This window comes from Scophthalmus maximus, chromosome 5, assembly GCF_022379125.1.
Source record: "Scophthalmus maximus strain ysfricsl-2021 chromosome 5, ASM2237912v1, whole genome shotgun sequence".
Lineage (NCBI taxonomy): Eukaryota > Metazoa > Chordata > Actinopteri > Pleuronectiformes > Scophthalmidae > Scophthalmus > Scophthalmus maximus.
The window spans coordinates 521071-535149 of NC_061519.1; the positions used below are offsets into that span (position 1 = coordinate 521071).

Genomic DNA, 14079 nt, shown 5'->3' on the forward strand with positions numbered 1-14079 from the left:
ATTGTTGTTTCAACTTGTCTTTTAAATAAATGTTATTAAATATGCAGGCTGGTCTATTTAATATTGCATAAGTGTGCGTATTGCCAACCTCTGATCGGAAGAACTCCAAATCCTTTAACCTCTGCTAACTACCAAGGTGGTGATTCTGGTGGTAATTATTAATTTAATTATCAATCAGAATTCCAAATTGATAGTTAGTATAATGTAAATGAGACTGAATCAGTTGATTGACTATCATTTCCCATCCTTTGAAGGGTGGTGCCCGAAGGAACTTTGATATTAATCAAAGTTATTTTTTTGATATTAATATTTTAATGTTAATATTTTATTATTTTGATAGCCATAACTGATCAACTATATTGCTTAGACAAATGGTACTATCACCAATGTCAATGCACAACAATGGAATAACAGGAACAAAATAAAAAAACGAACCAAAGGGAAGGAACAGGAACAACACAGGCCGGAAACATCCCAGGTTGGCAAATAACAAGCTGGGTAAACAGATTGGGGCTAAAATCACAGATGAACTGACAAAGACAAAGGGAAGCTCAGATACTAAATAGACACAGGTAATGGAAAATACAGGTGAGACACATTAGAAACGTGTGGACAATCACAAGGACCTGAGAAAAGTAAGGTGAACAGACAGAGGAAAGGGAAGTGCAGACACCAGGACTCTAACTTCAAAATAAAACAGGAACTAACCTTGAGGGATCTAGAATCAAACATAACAGATACACAAGGAATTTTAATAAAGGAAATAATCAAATCAAAATCCACAAGAGATAATTAAAACATGATAACCGTCCATTAAGAAAATCAAAAAGACTTGAAGAGTTTATGGGGGCAGAACCATGACAATGTGTCAGTTCCAAGCAATCAAACAAAACACTTGAAGGCATTTCACTTGTAGGTGACATAACAGTAACATACCTACTTTCATTTTTGCACAATTTACTCTTTTATAATATATATATATATGAATATTTCAAAAACAGGATTTAGATATGTTCAATCAATGTCATTGTCTTTCAGTATATGACTTAAAATTTTCAGTTTTAAAGAATACATGCAGGTCTGTGCAGCGTAGGTCATTGCATTAATGGACGACAATGAATGAGTGAAAATATTTTGTTCACTTTACCATTAAAAAAACCCTCAACAGGTTTGCAAGCAGCTACAATCAGAGCTCTAAGGCTGCTTTTCCTAAGTCAGGGATACAATGTCTTACTCTTTCATTAGCAAGGGGAACTGTTGTAGTCCCTTTTAGCACAGCCACTTTCTCCCGGCATTCCATTACATTCAATAATATCAGTGCATAGCCATAAACTTTGTCTCATTGTCCAGATTGAATATCTCTGAAACCCATCTGTTATTTAAATTATGGAGGGAAGGAAGTGGAGAAAAACATGGTTTCAGCTCTATTTCTATTTCCTCATTACCTCAAGCTCTGTGCTGAGACAAACTGGTTTACATGAATTAACAGATACTTGTGTAAAACTCCTGATCTACGTGTAGTAGGTGTGTAGTAGTTTTGGTGAACGCAGCCCCAGTATCAGTGAATGCAGCCTCAGGCTTGACTCCTCTTCGCCACTCTCCTAATCAGGCCCCACTATAAAAGGCACATGCTGGTAGTTGTTCTCTCTTTTGGTGCCACCAGTGCTGTTCCCTCTTGCTGCTACATTTTTCCAGGAGGTATGTAGATAGACGTTTGCTATCAGGAAGTTATATTTTATTTGATGGCTAAATTGCACCATTTCTTAGCTCTTAGATGCTTCCTGTTTTGCAACCTTTCCCTACAAACTGTTAAGTGGGGCCCAGACAACTGAATTAAATTGTGTATGCAGGGGGACTATATCAATATATTATTTCTTTTGTAGGTCCCTACCTGCTACTGTTTTTTCCTGGCTTTAAATGTTGTTATACTGTATGCCTCACTGTTCATTTTATGTAAACAACTGGTATGCTTATTTTGTTTAACTTTGTATTTTGTTTCTTTTTATTTTAGGAGGAGCTGAATGTCATTTTTTAGTTCACTTTTTAGGGATTAAACGGTTACCGATTTCATGGTAAACCATGGTGAAATTCTCAACGGTTAGTTCTACCGTTTCAAATTTTAATTATCATTAAAACCGTGGTTGATTACCACGGTAAATATTGTCCAGCTCTACCAGATGCAGGCGTGTCGATGCTGAGGGACAGTTGATAGAAGGTGGCTATCTACTGTATGTCCGCAGAACCTGCAGGAAAACAATCGCTATTGAATGGCTCTTTGGAAGAACGAAGGGATCAGTCTTGGGAGCGTGGTTATTTTGTAAAGAACAATTTAACACATCTCTGCACAAGATGGATATTTTTCAAGAAAAGAGAACGATGAGCTTGTCTTTTGAAAGGTTTATGTATTTTGAACATTTTCATATTTAAAAAAATACCGTGATAATACTGATAGCTGTGATAATTTTAACTACCATGATGTTAAATTTTCATACTGTTATATTGCTTGTCCCCTTTATTGTTTGCTGTGATGATGGGCACTGACACACGTTTGATTCACCTTGGTTTCTGTGTGTAGGTGGCTGTGGCTGCACTTCTGGTGATTATGTGGTAGCACCCCTGGGCACATCCTAGCATAGCCTGCCACCCCACTTACTAGCCTCAGCCCTCCTGCAGTTTGTTTTTTAGTTACCAGTTGCACAATTAATATTTTAATGAAAAGATTTTAACATCTTTCGCGCACCTTGTTTTCTTTTGATTATCAATCAAAATATAAGTGATTGATTTGCTTTATATCATCTGTCGTCTGTCCTTCAATTGAACAAGCCTGTGTGCTTAAGTAAATTTTAAGTTACTGACAATAGCATATTCAATAGTACATATTTCCTGGGGTGCAATTCCTCAGGTGGTGTTGCCGGACTTACAACTATTTATACACTGTATATTAGTCTTCTCAACAGCTGCTCCGTCACATACACATTCAGAATTTTTAATTTACATGTGTATATAAATTACCAGAGGCCCCCTTGCAGATAGAGACATCACATTGTCAGAGGTATTGAATGGATTGGTCAAATGGTTTACTGGCAGATTGGACCACATTGTATTGTGATTTAAGCCTGTCCAGGATTTGCTGAGTTGTATCCACCTCATTGTCACACAGCACTTGATTAACCCGGCCCACAACCTACTGTTTTTGACTTGCCTTGATGCAATGGTATAAAATATCACTCTGGATGTTGACTATCAAAAAAAATTGTACTACCTTGCTGTGATCTTCTGTCTTGCACCTGAGACTAGACACAGAATTGGACCTAAAGGAATTCTTAATCTCCAGCTCAAACTGCAAGAAACCTAGGTGGGACACTGGAAGACCAGCTGTCCTTCCCTGCCAACATTTCAGTGACGACCTGCTCCTCCAGATTAAACCTCCACAACATCAGGAGGATACATCTGTTCTTCACAGGAGGGGACGCAGGAAGCACTGCAAAGGGTGGGCAGCCACCGCTCAACTAAATCACATCTGTTTTCTGTCCTGGTTCCTCAATGGTGGTACAAGCTCCCCATTGACATCAGGTCAGCAGAAAAACCCTTAAATGCTTCTGTGACAGCCTGAAAACTCAACTGTTCAGACTGCTCCTTACTCCTTGAATCATTTCTTCTTGTAACTTCTCCGAATCTAAGATGAGGCACTTGAAGCTGTTTTTGCCTGTTTGATAAATGTTTTTGTCTTGATTCTTGCACTTCTTGGGTAATATCTTCATGGTTGAATGCACTTATTGTAAGTCGCTTTGGACCAAAGCATCTGCTAAATGAATGCAATGTATCAGTCAGTAAAACACTGCAGTAGGGCACCTTCAAATGGCTACTGACGCCGTTATTTTTTCCCATCAGAGGCAGCTCCCTTTATCCAGCAGCTAGTTGTTATAGGGAAGATTGCACATTGCATCAGCTTCCATCCATTTTCATCCAACTGAATGGAAAAGGTTCTGTTTTAGTTTTATTATTTGTGCATTCTCAAGGTTTCCCATTCTGTGGATTCTGACTTTAACTATGTTGTTGGACTGACACATTTTTTCTATCATAAGCTAAAGAAATCCAGGCGTTTTAAACAGAGAGTAAAAAGAGGAGCTGCAGGAATGGGCAGTTTGAGAACACTGATGCCTTTTCTGAACATTAGAGCATGTTAACCTTTTCAAGTGGTCTCACAAATGAAAAGTATGAACCTGAATATGGGCATAATGTCACCGTTAAACAACTCATCAGTTGTCTTCTTTGTCATTCCCTAATGATTCTGCTGGAAATCAGAGGAAACATTTCTCAGCATGTCCAGTAATTTAATATTGTACTGCCATTCTTTTATTTTCCCCTTTCTCACCACAAATCTGTCATTTCTGATTCTGTCAGAGGAGAGGGAGGATGGACATGGTGTGTAGCTGATGGCTCACATAAACCCAGCAGATTATGTAATCAACTGGTGTTCACATGAGTGCTTTTTTATATTTATTTAGAAACATTTTTTGAAGACCACAATATTCTCAAAAAATCTGTAATATCACACACACATACACCCACTGATATTTCTATGGCAACAGTTGCTATTCTCAAATATCCAGTGTGAAAGCACACAGTGTACCAGCAAACACACACCACCTACATTTACAAATACAGCATTATCCTTTATATTCTAATAAGAGCTGATTGGAACCAGTGCAGCTAAATCAGGGCCTTTGATCTGAGAGGCCTGTGCTCCTGTCATTGAGAGCAGGCCCTGTGCAGGAACAGGGAAGGACACAATGATACACAAAGAGGGGGAAGTGACAAAAACAGACAGGAAATGAAAAAGTTAACATAGTACGACTTAGCTGTAACAGTTCTACAATACTAATACATGTTTGTTAACATGTCTTTGATGATTCCAACTCACCCTCAGGCTGATCTCCCTCATCCTCTCTTGCCGCAGTTTCGACAAATTCGCAACTCTTGACATTGTGACAGCTCTTAAATTTGAGACAGATTCCAGCAAACAGCAAGTCCAAAATATCCAATATTAGTGTTTACATGCTTCTCTGTGGATCCCTCAGATTCTTTTCTCTTTTTCTTTTTCTCAGAAATAGAAAAAAAAGAGAAAAATCTTTCCTCACTGGCCAACTGCAATGTGCTTCTGCGTCTTGTGAAGAGACTGTTCCTGTGAGAGATCGGACTTCTGAATCATCACCACCCCCTCACACACGCACGCACGCACGCACAGTGTTCTGCTGGCTGTGAAGTCTTGCTATGGACTATCATTTGCACTTTGCTACATACCAATATGAAACTATTTACAAAAGGCTTGTATCATTTTGTCAGTTAATCTAAACATTCATTGCCTATGTTTCTGTTTGACAGTACAAAATCTCAAACTGCAACACAAGCATCTGAACTTCCTGTATTTGGTAAGTGACCTGGTCCTTTGAATTCAGTCATTCATATTAGTGGCATTGATTAATATAATTCTATAATCCAGGTTCCACAAAATGTTCTGAAATAACTGTGTTTTGCTTTGGTAGGAGCAGTTATTATAACACAATACGCATAATATATCACAGACAACTTCTCTTTTAAATATATAATAAAGTTAATTAAATGTTAGCAGTATTAATTCACAATCAATAGTACTTAAATTAGACAAACATCCATCATTAATCTCAGTTCTAAACTGATGAACAAAAAAGAAAAGGTATAACTACAAACATAAACTGTTCAAAAGCATAAATTGACATAAGTGGGTGTGTGCTTTGGGATCTAAGATGCCATCGACATGTACGCCTACTTATCGATGGTATGACACTGAGGAAAGTCTGCAAACAGATTTGAAACTGTTCTGCAGCTGTGTGAACCATGCCTTGGTGCACTGCGTTCAGTAGCTGGGTTCTGAGGTGGTGCAGGAGGAACATTTCGCCCAACAGGTCAGAGAGAGGGAGGCCTGGCTTCCTGACCGGGTGGATGGACCGGTCAACCACTCTCTGCAATTCCTCATTGCAGGCACACATTTTTCATAGTTGCTTAGGTTATTCTCCTACTCTTTAGAGAGGGAAACAAGAGAACGATCACAGCCAGCAGGTCTGTGTCAAATAACCTTTTAGGAGCTTCAGCTCCGGCCACTAGGGGTATCTGGTGACTCATTTTACCTGTCTGTAAATCCACTTCCTAGGGCTATGCTACCTCTTGTTCTAGGTTACTATAAATGTTGAAATGTGCGCAGGTCCATCTAAAACCTGTGACTTACAAGTCTTCAGTGTTGTGTGAAGCATTTTCCAAAATCCTCTTATCAGGAATTTAGTTAGGTGAACCGGCAGGGATTGAACCTGCAACAAGGTTCAAACAAGCTGTGTTACAGCTATGTGTACACCTCCGACCACACAGGGCTGTACAGTACTGAGTATGTGTTTCTCAGCGAACAAGAGAATGACTTGTGGTCAAGAAAAGATTGACGACTGCCGACTGGGAATATGAGAACCCGGAATGCCACGTGGTCTGCTGAAGACAAAAAACAAAGAAAGGAAGCCAAGACCCCTGGACCTGCGGCGATCCCGCATCTCCCACCTGGGGGCGTGATGTGGACACAGCCCAACTCACATCCCTCATTGGCAGAGACCCGCACGGCACCGCGAGGGGTCTCCTGCTTACTTAGACTTCGTCCACCACGACGATCACTCGAGAAATCAGAAGAAGTGACCGTGCACGCAGCTGAACCAGGCACCAGGATCCCGACTTCGCCGGACGAACCGGAATCTGTCCTTTTTTTTCTCTCTTCCTTGGGCGCGTTTGGAAACGCACACAGCACCGGTACCCAGACAAGAGCCGCCGAGGCGGAACACACTGTCGATTGATCCCTGCAGAAGGAAAGACCTGAACCCACAGTCTTTTAACCGAGTCGACCCGAACCCGGAGGGCCGCGCACCGCCGGCAGTCGCTAGGAAGCGCCTCGCGCATCGCCGCATCCGAGGACGGACCACACACGCTTGTTCCCCCGCGAAGGAGTACAGTAAGAGGCTTTAGCTCTGGGCAGAACGTAGACTATTTATGTGTTTCAGTAAGTTAACTTACTGTGTATTGTTGTGAAGTTTGTACCGGACAGCCGTGTCCCGTTTATTGCTGCTATAATAACCGCGTTATTATCAGTGTTGCTTGACTGTGATTTGTGTCTGACCACGTCGGACTATTGTGTGTTGCTCTGCCATCGTGTCTGACTCAGCACCTGTCGTCTGTTTAAAGACCAGAGACGCGCCGGCTCACCAGCTGAGCCGCTGCGCCCCTGTGTCACACAGACCAGGTGCTGGAGCTCAGTCATCATTGCATGAGTTTTACTGCTGCTTTGCTCGCTTTCCCCTTTGCTTGCTTACTAACAAACATTTACACACACCCTTGGGTGGTGGAGAGATTCTGGCCCGCAGTTAACTTCGTCTCTGATCTCTCCTTTGTTAGTCACATATTTAAAGGTAGCTGCCCTTTGACTTGAGGTCTCAGGCCCCACCTTTCTCTGGCGCTACGTGACGTCCCCGGTCACGTCCGCCATTTTGCTCCTCCTCCCCTTTTCACGGGCACACGCCTGTGCACACACTCGCACGCATGCATACACACACACACTTGCTTGTTGTTGTCTTTTCATATGAAGACCATGTGATATATGATTGGTAGCTTAGCTACTATAAAAAGTAGTATTGATTGTACATTGATTTTGCTAAAGTTAATAAATGCTGTTATACTTTAAAGTTGTTGAAGTTGTTTTGTGTTATTTGCATGTACATTGTGATATTGGCTGATTGACAGAGTCAGTGCTCGAATTCACACCTTCAGTTCACTCCATAAATGCTCATATCTACCAGATATGAACATTTTGAGTAAACACCTTTAATTCTTGAGACTGAATTGACGATTTGGTTATTGGTCCCGGCTTCCGGGTGGTGCCCCGTTGCTATTAACATTGATTAATAAGCTCTATTGATTTTAATAATTCATAATTATCTTTGATAACTATAAATTATTGCTGATAACCAAATTAGCCCAAACCAATGCACAACACTTTCAATCAGGTTCTGGAAGAAGAACAAGATAATGGGTTGTGACGCAGTCACAACCGGCTGCTCTAAGTCCACATGCTCTGAGACCTCACCGCTCTGACCAGGAACTCCATCTCTCCTTTCATCTTGGCCTTTGGTATGAGGTTTCTTCTAACACTACATACTCAGGATCTGAATCTGGATGATCTGGAGCAACTTCTGTAGAGGGGACGGCTATAACACTGGGACTACTACACTTCCTTTTCCTGGGTGCCGGAACTGGCCTAAAACAAGGCCTGAGGTTGGCTCTGTGGACCCCTTTAGTAGGGCCACCCTCCACTGGCTTCACTGCATGTGTGCTTCCCTGGACCTTCACAACCCTATAAACAGTAGGATTCCATGCATCCTGAATCCTGTTCCTACCTTTAGGCGTAGGTGATTACCTGCCCCCGCCTTAATATGTTGCACCTGTGGCTCATTGTCATTCCTGCCCAGTGTATTTAAGCTCTGTCTTCCCCTTACCCCAGTGCGAGATTGTCTTTTTTTATTACATTTTTCCCTGTGTCCTGATTTCCCGAGTTATGATTTCCCCCCTGGATTCTGATTATTGCCTGTCTTTTGGATTTCCCGTTTGCCAGTCGATTTCGGACACTGTCGTTTGTAAGCTTGTACTTGTTTACAATAAAACCGTTGTGTTGTTCTTACCTGAGTCATGCAATTTGTGGGTCCATCCTCTGGTGCACGTGACAGAACAATCTTGCCACTATCATTGACCCCTTCCGACTCAAGTAAAGAACAGCATGCTCTTCGAGCTCAAGGACAGAAGCTTCACCAGTCCGAGGAGGTTTTGTCCACCATGCAACAAGAGATGAGAAGCATGGCGGAGCGGCAGCTGGGATTACAGAAGGTCGTTTGTGAACAAGTGTCTCACCTGAAGACACAGTTTCAAGCTTTCCAGTCTCCAGCTGCGTCACCCGTTTCTCAGAGCTTCACTGACCCGGTTTCGTCTGCTGGTTCCACGGTCGGGGGTGGTCCTGCTGGTTTCTCCGGTCCAGTCATCTGTCAGTTCCGTGGCACTACCTCATCTATCTTGGCCTGAACGTTTCTCCGGTGAGTCTGGTGACTGCCGAGCCTTTTTGACTCAGTGTGGACTACATTTTGAGCTTCAGGCAGCCTATTATCCCACTGATCGGGCTAGGATTGCCTACCTGATTTCACATCTGACCAGTCGAGCAGAGGCGTGGGCAATGGCGGAGTGAGGAAGAAATTCTCCTCTTTGTGACTCATTTGCTCGTTTCACCCAAGCCTTCACCCAGATCTTCCAACATGTCACCCCGGGCTGAGAAGCGGCCTGAGCCCTGGTGAGCCTTCGTCAGGGCAGACGACGAGTGGCGGACTATGCTATAGAGGGGTCGTCTCGGGTAAGGAACGCTCCTCGCCACAGCTCGGCCGGCTGTTGCGTCACTTGCGTCCCCCTGCCACGGGGGAGGAGCCTATGCAACTGGGGAGAACTCGGCTAACCCCTGAGAGACGGAGGAGATTCCAGGAGGGAGCATGCATGTACTGCGCTCAGCTGGGCCACTTCGTCAGGCAGTGTCCAAAAGAAGGGGAGGCTTACCAGTAAAGGAGTGCCTTGCTGTCGTTACAAACGTTCCCTCTCGTCCCATGTTCACTGTGACCCTGTCCTCCACAGGGATTTCCAGGGTTCAGGAGGTTATGTTGGATTCCGGGGCGGATGATAGCTTCATGGATTTTTCCCTTGCCAGAGGGTTGGGACTGAACTTTGTTCCTCTGCCTGCACCGTTAGGGGGCCAAAGCACTGGATGGGCGGATGCTTTGGCAGGTAACTCATCAGACCACTCCGGTGACCCTGTTTTTTCCTGATCTACACACTGAGATGATTGATTTTTTTCTGGTGGAGTCCTCACAACACCAGATTATCCTCAGATCTCCGTGACTCCTCAAACACAACCATCACATTGACTGAACTTTGGGGGCTGTTAAGGGGTGGGGAGAGAACTGTTCCAGGACTTGTTTTTGGTCCAGATGTGGAGGGAGTTCGGGGAATATTAGTCCTGCGTCGACTCTTGCGCAGGTCACAGTGGTTTCTGAGGAGAGAGATTTTCCCGATCTCTCTGCTATTCCCTCCTGCTACATGGATATTAAGGAGGTGTTTAACAAAGCTAGGGCTACGGCTCTACCTCCTCACAGACCAAATGACTGTGCCATTGATTTGTTGCCTGGCTCTTCACCTCCTAAGGGGCGGCTGTACTCTCTCTCTCTTCCTGAGACCCAATCCATGAAGGTGTACATTGATTCGGCTCTGGAGGCCGCGATCATCAGACCGTCTTCCGCACCGGCTTGTGCCAGGTTTTTCTTCGTGAGGAGGAAGGACAAGTCTTTACGGCCGTGCTTCGATTATCGTGGGCTCAATGAAATCGCGGTGAAGAACAGGTACCCCTTCCCATTGATTTCCTCTGCTTTCGAACTGTTGCAGGGTGCTACCATCTTCACCAAGCTTGACTTAAGAAATGCATATCATTTGGTGAGGATTAGGGAATGAATGGAAGACTGCATTTAACACTCCTAGTAGACATTATGAGTACTTGGTTATGCCTTTTGGACTAACTAACGCTCCTACTGTGTTCCAGGCATTTGTCAATGATGTACTCTAGGATTTATTGAATGTATTTGTGTTTGTGTACCATGATGATATTTTGATCTTCTCCCATAACCTGAATGAGCATATCCAACATGTACGTGTTGTTCTACAGAGGCTACTTAATCACGAACTGTTTGTCGAAGCAGAGAAATGCGAGTTTGATGTGCCCAGGGTGTCCTTTCTGGGATATATGGTGGCCGAGGGAGAGATGAGCATGGATCCGGAGAAGGTCAGAGCGGTCAAGGACTGGCCTGTTCCCACCAATCGCAAGGAGCTCCAATGTTTTCTGGGGTTTGAAAATTTTTACAGAAAGTTTGTCAGAAACTTCTGTTCTGTTGCTGCTCCATTGCATGAACTCACTTCTTCCAAGACTAGGTTCATGTGGAATCCTTGGGTGGACTCAGCCTTCCGGGCTCTCAAGGAGCGGTTTGTGACGGCCCCAGTGCTGGTTTTACCTGACCCCGGTCGACAGTTCGTGGTGGAGGTGGATGCCTCCAATATCGGTTTGGGTGCGGTCCTCTCGCAACGCCTTCCCACGGATGGTAAGCAACATCCTAGTGCTTTTCTCTCCCGTAAATTGTCCCCTGCGGAGAGAAACTACGATGTGGGCAATCGGGAGCTGTTGGCAGCCAAGATGGCCTTGGAGGAGTGGAGACACTGGTTGGAGGGGGCGGAGCACCCATTCATGGTTTGGACAGACCATAAGAATCTGGAATATCTACGATCGGCCAAACGGTTAAACTCTCGTCAAGCCAGGTGGGCCCTGTATTTCAATCCATTTAACTTCACCCTGTCATATCGTCCTGGTTCCAAGAATGTTAAACCCGATGCGTTGTCCCGACTGTTTGACTCTGACTCCGTTCCTAAGTCTGAAGAGACCATCCTCTTAGTATCCCAGTGTTGTTGGCGCTGTCTCGTGGGAGGTTGACGAGAGGGTGAGACAAGCAACTGTTGACTTACCTGTCCCGGTCGGTTGTCCGCCGAACCACCTGTTTGTCCCTCCTGAGCTTAGCTCACAGGTCATCCATTGGGCCCATTCAAGCTCTCTGTCCTGTCATCTGGGGGTTAAGAGAACCATATTTGTGGTTCAGCAGCGTTTCTGGTGGCCTGGAGTTGGAGATTCGGTGAAGGAGTACGTGGCGGCCTCCCCTGTGTGTGCTCAAAACAAACCGTCTCATCAGCCACTGGCAGGATTACTTCATCCTCTCCCTGTGCCCTCTCAACCCTGGTCAGATATATCACAGGATTTCGTCACAGGTTTGCCTTCTTCGGGGGGGAACACTACTATCCTAACTGTTGTTGACAGATTTTCCAAGATGGTTCATTTTGTTCCCCTACCCCACCTACCTTCCATCAAGGAGTTGGCGGAGATAATGCTCCAGCATGTTTCTAGATTGCAAGGACTCCCTAGAGATGTGGTGTCTGATAGGGGACCCCAATTCATCTCCAGTTTCTGGAGGGCATTCTGCAGTCTTCTCGGAGCCACTGTGAGTTTGTCTTCTGGTTACCACCCGCAATCTAATGATCAGACTGAGCGGCTCAACCAGGAGTTGGAGGTGGGTCTTTGCTTTCTTCCAGGAATCCTGCCAGTTGGTGCAAACAGCTGATTTGGGTGGAGTACGCCCATAACACTCTGCCCTGCTCCTCCACCGGCCTCACTCCCTTCCAGTGTGCGTACGGCTACCAACCCCCCCTCTTCGCGGCCCTGGAGCAGGAGGTTCCTTCCGCCCAAGCATTAGTTCGCCGTTGTCGGCAGACATGGACCAGGGCGCGTCAAGTCCTGCTTCATAAGTTATCACTGTACAAGAGGTCTGCAGATCGCCGGAGGTCCAAGGCTCCAACATACTCGGAGGGTCAGAGAGTATGGTTGGCTACCCGGGATCTTCCCCTTCGCGTGGAGAGCTGTAAGTTGGCACCCCGGTTCATTGGTCCATTTCCAGTCAAAAAAGTTATTAACCCTGTTGTTGTGAGACTGAAATTACTTAGGACCATGAGGGTTCATCCGACGTTCCACATGAGCCATGTGAAACCGGTTCAACAGAGCCAGTTGGTTCCTGAGACTCCCGCTCCCCCTCCTCCGCGCATTGTTGATGGAGGCCCTGTCTATACCGTGAAGAGGCTTCTTGCGGTCAGAAGACGAGGGAGAGGCCGTCAGTACCTTGTCGATTGGGAGGGGTACGGGCCCGAAGAAAGGTCATGGGTCTCAGCCAGTAACATTCTAGATCCGGAGCTCATTCGTGAGTTCTTCCAGCAACACCCTGAAGAGCCTGGGCCGTCTGGAGCCAGCCTTTAAGGGAGGGGTACTGTCATGTCTGCTGTTAGTTTTATCATTTCCTATTTTATTTTGGTGATTTTCTGGCCATTTCTCAATACCAAAGAATGCAAGTATGTACTTGTGTTCTTTCCAAGAATGTATTTGGGAGTTCAACTCGGGAGTACATTCTCCCGAGAACGGGAGGACGCAGTTCGGTTATTGTGCAGTGGGAACAGGAGCGTACTTGCCAGCGAGGATGCAGTTGAGAATGAAGAGATGCGGCGTTGTAGCATTTCTTTTTAATACAAATATACGATATCTACATATAGCATTTATTTGTAATACTAATATTATGTGATATATTTACATATTATAGCATTACTGAACAATATGCATTTTGAAACAATATATGGGTAGACCCATATATTTAGACCTCACAGTTCATTTGGTACACCAATATAAAAACTAATGCAGTTTAATACTGTCTACATATACACACACACACACACACATACTGTGTACGACCCCATCATCCACAACATCAAAATCACTGCCATTGAACTGTACTGAGTTTTACTGAGAGGTGTTTCTAATATTTGGTCTATACTCATTCATATGGGACGGACAGCCAACACTCAAAAACTGATCACATCAAAAGCAAAATAATAAAAACTGGTTGAGGCAGGACTGCTGCATAACTTCAGCTTTATCTAGGTGTACCTAATAAACTGACAGGTACAGAGGTTTGATATTTTAATTACGTACCTCCTGTTGTTTGTTTTCTTGGAACGCAAACAGGACTCGTACAATTAGGCCCACAAACATATATATGAATGTTAGAAGTACCTGTACCTCATCTGTCACATACATCATTAGTCATTTATATACGTACTTTTTGACCTGAGCGATTACACTGCTTACACTGACTACATTGCGATTACACTGACAGAAATATCTCAAGCAGACACCTGACCACACAGGTCAGATGTTAGAGGAACATTTAATTCTGGTATTTATCAACAATTCATATCAGACAAATCGTATAGTTAAATTTATTAAATAGTTGAATGAATATGTATAAAATTCTAAAGACACAACTAAGCAAAACAGTTGATGTGAAACCT

At 44.2% G+C, this 14079-nt stretch overlaps 1 protein-coding gene and 1 long non-coding RNA gene across 6 annotated transcripts in view; one reads left to right on the top strand and one right to left on the bottom strand.

The window, feature by feature from the left end:
• The window catches only part of arhgef1a (Rho guanine nucleotide exchange factor (GEF) 1a), a 68544-nt gene extending 63221 nt beyond the window's left edge, over window positions 1-5323 (bottom strand). The window contains exon 1 of one of the 5 annotated variants that reach the window (XM_035633293.2): window positions 4925-5323. In XM_035633293.2, coding sequence (XP_035489186.1) covers window positions 4925-4987 — 63 coding nt within the window. In that variant the 5' untranslated portion in view covers window positions 4988-5323. The remainder of the gene's footprint in view (window positions 1-4924) is intronic. The other 4 variants (XM_035633291.2, XM_035633290.2, XM_035633292.2 and 1 more) reach the window with 4 other exon arrangements.
• LOC118310385 lies at window positions 1271-3732 on the top strand. Its single transcript, XR_004793774.2, has 2 exons — window positions 1271-1698; window positions 2012-3732. It is a non-coding gene; the product is annotated as an uncharacterized LOC118310385 (long non-coding RNA).
• Window positions 5324-14079: the final 8756 nt, after the last annotated feature.